Raw genomic sequence first — 9,823 nt, 5'->3', positions numbered from 1 at the left:
GGCAAGTGCACATAGCTTCTGGCAAATTGAAAATAAATCAAATAAAAAATGATGATAATAAAATAAAATCTTTGAGTATATTCTATGTCAAGCATAGTACCAGACAACAGGCTTCTGCAAGAACAACTACTGTTTAAAAACACACAGGAATGGTAAATTGGCTTATAGCTGAAGCTATTGGTGCCCCATTCCTAGTGCCTTAGGCCAACATCTGACTACAGAATTTGGGGCATCCAGTGCACAACAAAACCGTGGAGTCCCTCATTCAGGGACTAAGAATTCCCAGAGGGTAGTACAGGGCATTAGAACAACCACACAGGCCTGTCCCATGGCGAGCCCCGCCTCAGGCATTCACTTGTAGGAGAGGCCGTTATTGCTCTTCCTGCAGCTTTATCTGTGGATGGAGCGTGCTTGGTCTACACCAGGGGAAGCAGGAAATCTTATTACCCCTGTGACAAAGAGGGAGCTGATACATAAATCCTCCAGGTTCCTCATCTTCTGGTTGGTATAACTCTGAGGAGTCTTCAGTTTCCCAGTGGGATTGAAATGCCAGTGCCACATGGGTAACTGGGACATTTCCTGGGATCACCTCCAAAATAAACTGCTTACACTCATATTCTTGTCTCAGTCTACTTCTCAGGACACCCAAACCAAGGCAGGTCTGATAAGTCAATTCTAAGTGGTGACTGTTTGGAACCCAGTGTAATGAAGATATTTAGGGGTCAGCAGGTGACCTCCTGGTTAAGGCACTGGACTCCCACATGGAAGACCACAGTTTAGTCCCAGACCTGGCGGCTTGAGATTCATGCCAGGCATGTTTGAGTATATGAAGAGAATGCAGAAGTGATTGTAGCATGGCCATCCCCTCAGGGGGTGATTTCTCACTTTCTGTCTCTGTCTGTCTCTCCAGTGAGCAAAAATTCCCTACAGCAAAAATCTCTTAGAAAAAAAAAAAAGAATTTAAATCTACATGTGGATTCAGCGGGATGAGTGCAAAATCATAATTTTGGCCATCACCATGACAAAGGAAATGGTGGCACTCGAATCTGAATGATGAGACTGATTTGACAAAATGCAATTATTGAAGGCTGTTACTCTACAGTTATGGGGTCTTATTTTTGGCCTAGATATGATTTCTTTTTGATTTCAAGAGAGATTTTTGCTATAGGGCATGTGCGCTTGCCATAGAGACAGAGAGATGAAAATAGAGAAATCACCTCCCAGGAGGGATGACCACACCACAATCCCTTCTCCTCCATTCTCTTCTCATGCACATATGGCCAGCATGAGTTTTAAGCCACTGGGTTTTAGGCTTGAACTACAGTCGGCCATGTGGGAGCGTAGTGACAGCCATTATGCCATCTGCTGGCCCTTCATTTTTTGTTTTTCTGAAACTTTTTTGCTATAGGGCATGTGCATTTTCTGGAGACAGACAGAGACAGTGAAAGGGGAAGTGGGAAATCACCTGCTACCTACACTCCCAGGAGGAATGGCCATGCTCCAATCCCTTCTCCTCCATTCTCCTCTCAGGATTTTTGGGCACACATGCACACACAGGTACCTGGCATGTTTTTCAGGCTGCCTGGTCTGGGACTTGAACTGTGGTTGGCTGAGTGGAAGTCCAATACCTAAGCCAGCACACATCTGCTGGCCCCTAGATGTTTCTTTCAGCAATGTAGAAGATGGATTAAGAGATGGCAAGACTGAAAGCAGGAAGACCAATGAGGAAGAGAGGCTTGCAGCTGGTCAGCAGAAGAGGACAGTTCCCTGGATGACTCCACACACCCTGGGTTCACTGACGAAAACTAAAGAGGAGGCAAACCAGGCGTCAAGGATAAATTAATCTGTGCTGCATAAGAGACTGCAAGCTCTGGAAGCTCCTGGTCCTCAAGCCTCCAATTTAACTAGCAAGAGGTAGGAAATGAGGAAGGTCAACAGACCAATTCCAAGAACTGGGGCCTGAAGGCTCTCTTTGCAGCCAGGTTAAACAGGCACAGCCATCCCAATTTCCCCCACGCCAGCTCACCCTTTCCTGTTACAGAGTGCTCACTCCCCCTCACCTGCTCTCTCCAGAACAGCTCAGAGCACTGCCAGGGCGACCCCTTCCACTGCTGGTTTTCTCCAAGAAATATTCAATGAAATTAAAATACAAACTTACGTCCCACATACAACACTGTAATCTAATCCAAAAGCTACTAGAAACTAACCCTTACAGCTTTTCAGCAATTTAGAGATCACATGTGAGACACTGCTGTGGTGGGGAAAGACTAGCTTGGGAATGTGCCCTGGATGGCCTAGAAAAATATGCCAAGAAGACTGAGAAAGTTACCCCCCAAATGAGAATAACATACAAGAAATAATAGATACTGTCAAATGTCCAAACATCCAGATAATTCGTATCCCAGAAGATGAAGAGACTCATAAGGTCATTGATAATCTATTCCATGAAATCCTGCGAGAAAACTTTCCAAACCTAGAGAGGCATTCAAAGATCCAATCCCAAGAAATACAAAAGACCCCAAAATAGAATGAACTCAAGAAGATCTTTTCCAAGACACATTATAGCCAGATTGACCAAAACCACAATGACAAGATACTAAGATTGGCAAGAGAAAAACATCAAGTTACCTACAAAGAACCCATCAGAATAACAGCAGACCTCCTCTCATCAGAAACAATGTGAGCAAGAAAAGAATGGGAAAATATATTCAAAGTGTTCAGAGAAAAGGCAATTTCAACCAAGAATACTATACCTGGAAAGATTATCCTTCATATGGGAAGAAAAGATAAGAACATTCTCAGATAAACAAAACCTGAAAGAATTTACCAACACCGGACCAGATCTTCAAGAAGTTCTCAAGCGAGTGGTATATCAGGAAAATTAAATACAGACACACAGAAATAAGAGTTCAAAAATTAAGAAAATGGCCAACTTTATCATAGGGGCAAGTCCGGAGTTGAATATTATATCTCAGAATTTAATCCAGAAGGTCGAACCACAACAGAAGATAGATTAAGTACATGAGACTGAACTGTTGAAATAGCATTTCATGACTTGACTAAACCATTGCTGATTTTCTTCTAGGCTTTGTTTTCCGTTGTAAGGATTTTTGTCCTGTCTTGAACTGTCAATAGGTTCATGTACCTACTATTTGAACAGAATCCTAACCTGTTTCATGGCTTTAAGTTTTAAGCAAAGTTCCTTAGCATTTATTTGATTTATTAAAGTTAAAACTGCATTTCTTGAAATTACCAGCTGAACTTGCTGTTGAAAGTAGTTAGAAATTGTGTGATCAATAAAGTGTGTGGGGGGTGAGAGGGAATGGAAAACAGCTGTAGACACCAGAGATAGTGTGAGAAAAGAGAGCTATGTAATTCTTTTATAGTAGTATATTGGGGTGTCAGAGGGGGGTCACTTCCCAGCAAGGCTACTACAGTCTCTGGAGCAAATAGCAAGCGGCCTTGCCAACCTAGTAATTCGACCTAAGTTTTATTCCTAGGTCGGGGGTGGGGGGATTTACACAGCAGCGGCCTTGCCAATGTGCTAACCCGACCTAAGTGGTACTTAAAGGTCAAAAGCTCAAAACAGATCCTGGGGCCCTACTGGGTCAGACTCCTCCACCAAGTCTTTCAACTGGTGGATGAATAAACACGGGTGATCCATGCAGCAGATGATTCAGCAATATACAGGAACTAACTACGATTTGTGCAATCACACCGACACACCTCAAGTGCATCGTACTACGTAGGTATTACCAGAGTGTTTCAAAAAACTCATTCCTGTGTACAAATGGCTTAACAATAAAAACAACACGGAAACTAGATGACTCTGTGACACAGTCAGTCAGCCTGCTTTATGACAGGGGCCCACCTCTGTATCAGTGTACAGGCTCAGTGACTGTCATCGAGACTCCACACAGCAGGCATATACAAGCCAGAGGTCTATTTCTCCATGAGACGGTTTTGGTGCGTGCTGTCGGCAACACAGGCTTCTTCCCAGTTCTCGCTCTGCGGTAAAGCAGTGGTTTCCAACCTAACGCGTGCTGGAATCATTCTGGTTTCTTAAAGCACTGACGTCTGGCTTTCACCTCCAGACCTTCTCACTGACTGGCACCTGGTGCTGTGATAGGCAGTTAGCTGGAAATGAGCAGCAGCCCTAAGATAACAGCAGAAGGACACCTGTCACAGCAGTCACGACGTACCGGGAGTTACAGCCAGGTCCTCTGCAGAGACCCCTTCCTCCCACCCAGCTCCTGGCACAGGAAGGCAGGCAGACCTCATTTTCCTACCTCAGGGAGACACATAGGGACAGTTGTAAACTTCCCTCTTATCATTCCTCACAAATACAAAAGGACCCAACAAGATGCTTTTGTCAATATCCTGATTCCCACTGGGGCAATAAACTGATTGGGCAGTTCATCCAAATTAGGATGCTGTACCTAGCAAATCCACACTGAGCAGGTGGGATCAGGTCATTGCCTTCCTTACTTAAGGCAGGAGAAAGCCTACAAACTCAGACAAAGAAGACAGATAGTAGGACAGACCTCCCCCTGCTAAATATTCATGATCACCTCTTAGAATAAATGTAACACTGAACCCCATGCCCAGAGCACTTGTCCACTGGCAGCTGCCCACCTGCACACCTGCTGCCTTTCAGGCCTGGAGGTGTACTTCCTATTAAAATCCTCACTTTCCTATTAAAACCAGGGAACACAAGGCTTTGCCGTCATCTGTCTCCTCACTGTCATGGCAGATTAGGGCTGGTCATCCACAAAGCCACAGCCAGAGAACGCAAGGACCCTGGGACCCGGCTCAGACACAGCCGAGTAGGAATATCGCAGGGAGTGGAAGCCTGAGGGGGAGCCAAGGTTCGGAGTGAGCTGCAGTGTGTGCCCAGGAAGGGCCCAGGGCCCAGCGTGGGGCATGGTGTGTGTATGTGTCTGTGTGCGTACGTGAGTGTGTGTGTGTGTGCACGTGTGTGTGTGCATGTGTGTGTGTGTAACAGGAGAGACAGCACACATCATAAAACAGTGGAGAGAGAATTATAGAACCACCAGTGAGAGGACATTCAAATCCCACCCAGCATGCACTGAGGGAAGTCAGAGAAATAAAAAACGCTAGCACCAGGCCCTGATGAGGAAAGTTTCCATGGAGAAGTGGTTCTTCAAAGGGCTTGGGCTGGAAGGTTGAGAAATGCCCTTGTGTGGGGGCCTGATGTGGGAGCTGTCCGTGGTAGCCCTGTCCTCCAGGCCCCTGCGATGCTGCTGCAGGATCTCAACAGTGACGGTCCCTCCCCTCCCCTTAGTGTCCTTTCTCAGGGTCACCCTGCTGTCCCTGTGGAAGCACATGGGCCTCAGAGTCACCTTGTTCCAACTCTGCCACAGCCTGTTTCTGGCAGACCCAATGTCCTCCATGGATTTAACTGCTGTAACTCTAGAATAAAGCCGTTAGGCACCAAGGTCCAGGGCCTCCCAGCTCTGCCATCACCTTGGGCCTCTGAAGTGACCTGGTGACTACCTCAGATGAGTGTAGGAGGCGGAGCAGTGGAAGGAGGTGCCGGATGTGAGAGACAACCTCAGCTCTCCTGTCCTGCCACCCTGGTCTGCTTCTGTCCCCATCTGTCCTTCCACCAGGGCTGCAGGTCCCTGCTGTTCCCTCGTCGTCAACATCTACCCAGCCATCGGCTGCTCTGTCACATCTCTGCCGAAGCGTCATTTCCTTAGAAAGGACTTGCCTCACTTGCGCTCCACCCAGGCAGGGTCAGTGTCTCCTGTGTCCCTCCAAGGCGGAGTATTCCCAGGGGTCACCCCTCACCACCTGTCCTCCAGGACCTTCCGGACGAGAGCGAGTTTTCCTCCTTGCTGATCGCTCTGTCCTGGTATCTGGAAGGCGCTGTGTCAGGAGCTCAGGGAAACAGCCTATTGGATGTGGGTGAGCAGAGAGTTATTTCAGTCATCGCCTCGTGTGACGTGGGGCTCACGGGCGCAAACACCGCAGTGAAGGTCGGCAGGCTGGGGACCGGGAGGAGCTGACACGGCAGCCTGAGCCCCGGGGAGCGGGACAAGCAGCACAGTGGGCTGTGTGCTCTCACCCTGAGAACCAGAGAAACCCAGCCTGTCCTCACCCCACTGCGGTCAGGACTCTCAGCTAGCTCATTTATTTGCTGTTCCTTTGTTTTACAGTGTTATTTCTGTGGAATAAAAATTGTGCAGTGTTTTGATATTTATATTCAGGAACTTATAATTCTGAGAAAACGCAAGACTGATATGAGCAGCAGAGTTGAACACAGCTGCAGCAGGGCTGCTACACAGTACAGACTCGGGCCTCTGACTCAGAGGGAGTGAGGAGCAATGGCACTCGGCCCTGAGCCACAGCCTGGGCTTTCGGACACCACCGAGACCATAACAGCTGGGGATGCCTTTGCTATAGTGAAATACTAACTTCAAAAGATACAATTATTTGTACTTCTAATATTTAAAAAATCTCTGATTTCTGAGAAAACTCAGAGATGGCTTATTACTGAGCATAATGTAAATACAGGATACAACTGACGCTCAGCTGCTGTGAGAAATACTGGAAGTGTCAGTGCTCAGAATTCAGTGACAAGAGTTAAAATAATACATGGAAAAATGAGCAGCATGATGATAGCTTTGTATTGTGAAGCATTTGACATAATGAAAACTTCTGAAACAATTATTTTCAGTATTGGTAAAAGCAATTGGGACCAGCAGTTAGCATAATGGCTATGTCGCTGGATTCCCACGTAGTCGACCACAGTTCGAGTCCCAGACCCGGTGGCTTAAACTCATGCCAGGCACGTGTGCGTGCGTGCCCAAGATCCTGAGAGGAGAATGGAGGAGAAGGGATTGCGGTGTGACCATCCCCCCTGGAGGGTGATTTCTCGCTTTCTGTCTCTCTATCTCTCTCTGTCTGTCTGTCCTGTCTGGCGGGTGGGCGCCCCCCCCCCATAAAAAAAAAAAAAAAAAAAAAAAAAAAAAAAACCTCTCCAAAACAAAAAAAGCAATCAACATTGAAAAAGTGACATTGAAAGCTAGTGCACAGGTTACCTTGCTGTGGTTGAAAAGAGCCTCTGACATGCTGAATAGAGGCTTTGAAAAGATTCTCAACAGCGCACACCACGGGGTCCGGATCCACAGCTCTGCTGGTGCAAATCCTGCTCCACCATAATGAGACGACACTTGGGAGAACTTACTATCGAGGCCATAAATCACTGTCACGCAGTGTCAGCTCTTGTATAAAACATGTTTTAATCAGTTGCTTAAAAGAAAGGCTTGTAAGAAAGACGGGGTCTGTTGATGTGAGGAACTCAAGTAACATGTCACACGTGCTCGTCAATGCTCAGGGATACAGCTTCTATGTGACATGGTGGCAGGGCGCTGTCAGGGCCAGTGTGTGCCACCAAGAACGTTTGGGGCATCAGCCACATTGTAGAGAAGTTTCTGGATGATTCAGTTTGGTGTTATGTAAATCACTGAAGTTTACTGATGTCAGAATGAGACAGAAAATATATTTTTTCTTATTTATTTACATTTAATTATGTCTTTACAGAGTACAACATTTCCTTTTCCAACACAAATACATGTACGTCAGTCAAGACAAAGATATTACTATATCCATTATCCTCAGCAATTGCTTCTCATTTTTTTGTTGATTAAAAATACTTTTACAGACAAGGAAAACATCTGAATGAAATAAGTCATTTAAAATATTCTCTGCAATAAACTTTGTATTTTCTAATGCACATTAAATAAATAAATGAGAAAATTTGTCTTCAATAATAACAATAACAGAGATACTAATACCAATAGCTTTAGTCTAACCAGAAAGAAATGTATGCTTGTTAAAGGAAGGATTAATTTGATAAAAATAAAATTAATTACTTATAAATAGAAGTAAAAGAACAAACAGGAAAGAGCAGATGACATGTTTTTAATTAATATAATACCACTTGAAAGAAAAATATCAATAGCTCAAGAATAAAACAATTGGATTAAAAAATAAATTAAAAAACAGTTGGATTACTTAATGACTTATGTGATTGCAATTATAATTTTTTTGGAGAGGTTTTTGCTATAGGGTGCGTGCACTTGCCAGAAAGACAGAGAGAGACAGAGAGACAGAAAGCTAAAAATCACCCCCCCCCCAAGGGGAATGGCCATGCCACAATCCCTTCTCCCTTTATTCTCAGGATCTTGGGCACGCACACATACGCACCCGGCATGAGTTTAAGCCACTGGGTCCAGGACTCGAACCACAGTGGACTACATGGGAGTCCAGCAAAATAGCCATTATGCCAACTGCTGGTCCCCTGCAATTATAATTTTGATAACATAAGTAAAAAATTCAAAGAGCTTGTAGGTTTTTAATGTAACCAATTCTGAGTATGTATAAAGCTACATATATGAAATTAATTAAATTAGCATTTAATTACATTAATGAAATTAAACCTACTGATTAAATAGGACATTTAAGGAAATATTTTTGTAACTTAGTAACCAATAAAGATTTTAAATGTGTAAGAATTTCCACTATTACAAGGTTAAAAATATTTCTGCTGTGACTGTCAGAGTGAGAGAGGATCCCATTGGTGTTAGACAGGCTGTCATGTAAAGGCAGGGTAACGGGGACGCCACTGAGAGCTCTGAGAGGCTCTCGTCAGGTCACGGCAAACACAGGCACCTCACTTCACTAACGACAGCGACATGGAGCAGAATTCATTCCACTGAAGTCGTTCTACAGACTAAGCAGCTAACACAGAAATTGCTATAGTGATATAAGAAATGACGTAGACTACAATTTTTATTGCTTGGTAAGCAGTTTTATAATAGTTTAGTTCAAAAACAGAAAGAATAAACTTCAAAAATTTTATTTAAGCATTAATTTATACTCCTATGCTGGTTGTCAAGAGTGCTCAGTAATACCCTCCTTCTCACAGAGCTTGCCTCTAGTAACTGCCGAGGGACGGTGTCAGACGTGAAACGGAGATGCCACCCCGGACAGTGCAGATCTGCGGAGGGAGTCTGAGTGCAGGCCGTACTGCCTCTGAGCGGGGACCTTAGGGTCAGAGGCCCAGCCCAGGCAGGAGCAGCAGCAGGAGCAGCACAGAAGTCACGTGGTTCCTGGTTCCCCTCTCGGGTCTGCACCTGCTGACCCCTCCACGTGGCCATTAGCGTTGCTCAGGGGGCTCAGGAAGGAGGTAAAATGGCCCCACTCCTTTTCACTTACCCAGTTCAGCTTTCACTTTAGTTTCCTTCCAGTCCTCCAGAGCAGCAACCCCTGCTCTGATCACAGAACGTGGGGCTGCTCCTTGTGGGGCAGAAGTCCGAGTGTTAACCTCGCCCAGTAGCACAGACGGTTCATGTTGGTTCCCACTGTCCTGGGAGTGTCCCTGGGCGTGGATGGGGTGGGCAGAGTATGACACTGTATTAAGGAGTGGGACCACAGGCTACTTTTTATTTTGCATTTAGAAAATTCTGTGGCTTTTCTTGCTATAATAATGGTGCAAACATTTTTAAAAATGGGAGAAGACAAAGTGTTGACTTGGGCTCTCATAATGCAAAAACAAAATCAAAACAAACTAAACAAGGCTTCCCTGTGCCGTCCCCCAGAGTTCTGTAATGGTCAGCTGTCTTCCCGCCTGTACTGATGGGGGTTGAGATGAGACTCAGCCCGAGAGCTCGTCCCTACTGGCCCTCCACACCCAGCCCAGTGCCCCCTTTGCTGTGGAACCTCAGTGAGGACGGGGCCTCAGAGACCAAGGGGCTGACCCTCACAGTGTCCCCTCTATCCATCCTCACAGCAA

The 9,823-nt window shown here is 45.5% G+C and overlaps 1 protein-coding gene across 1 annotated transcript in view; it reads left to right on the top strand.

Moving 5' to 3' along the window:
* Positions 1-9,823, top strand: part of LOC102490747 (HLA class I histocompatibility antigen, alpha chain G-like) — a 38,462-nt gene that overhangs the window by 24,385 nt on the left and 4,254 nt on the right. Inside the window, exon 5 of the mRNA XM_014583454.2 lies at positions 5,829-6,002. Within this exon, the coding sequence (XP_014438940.2) occupies positions 5,829-6,002 (174 nt within the window). The remainder of the gene's footprint in view (positions 1-5,828; positions 6,003-9,823) is intronic.

Source organism: Tupaia chinensis, unplaced genomic scaffold (genome assembly GCF_000334495.1).
Source record: "Tupaia chinensis unplaced genomic scaffold, TupChi_1.0 Scaffold144312_1, whole genome shotgun sequence".
NCBI classification, from domain to species: Eukaryota; Metazoa; Chordata; class Mammalia; order Scandentia; family Tupaiidae; genus Tupaia; species Tupaia belangeri.
This window is presented reverse-complemented; position numbering and strand designations above follow the sequence as displayed.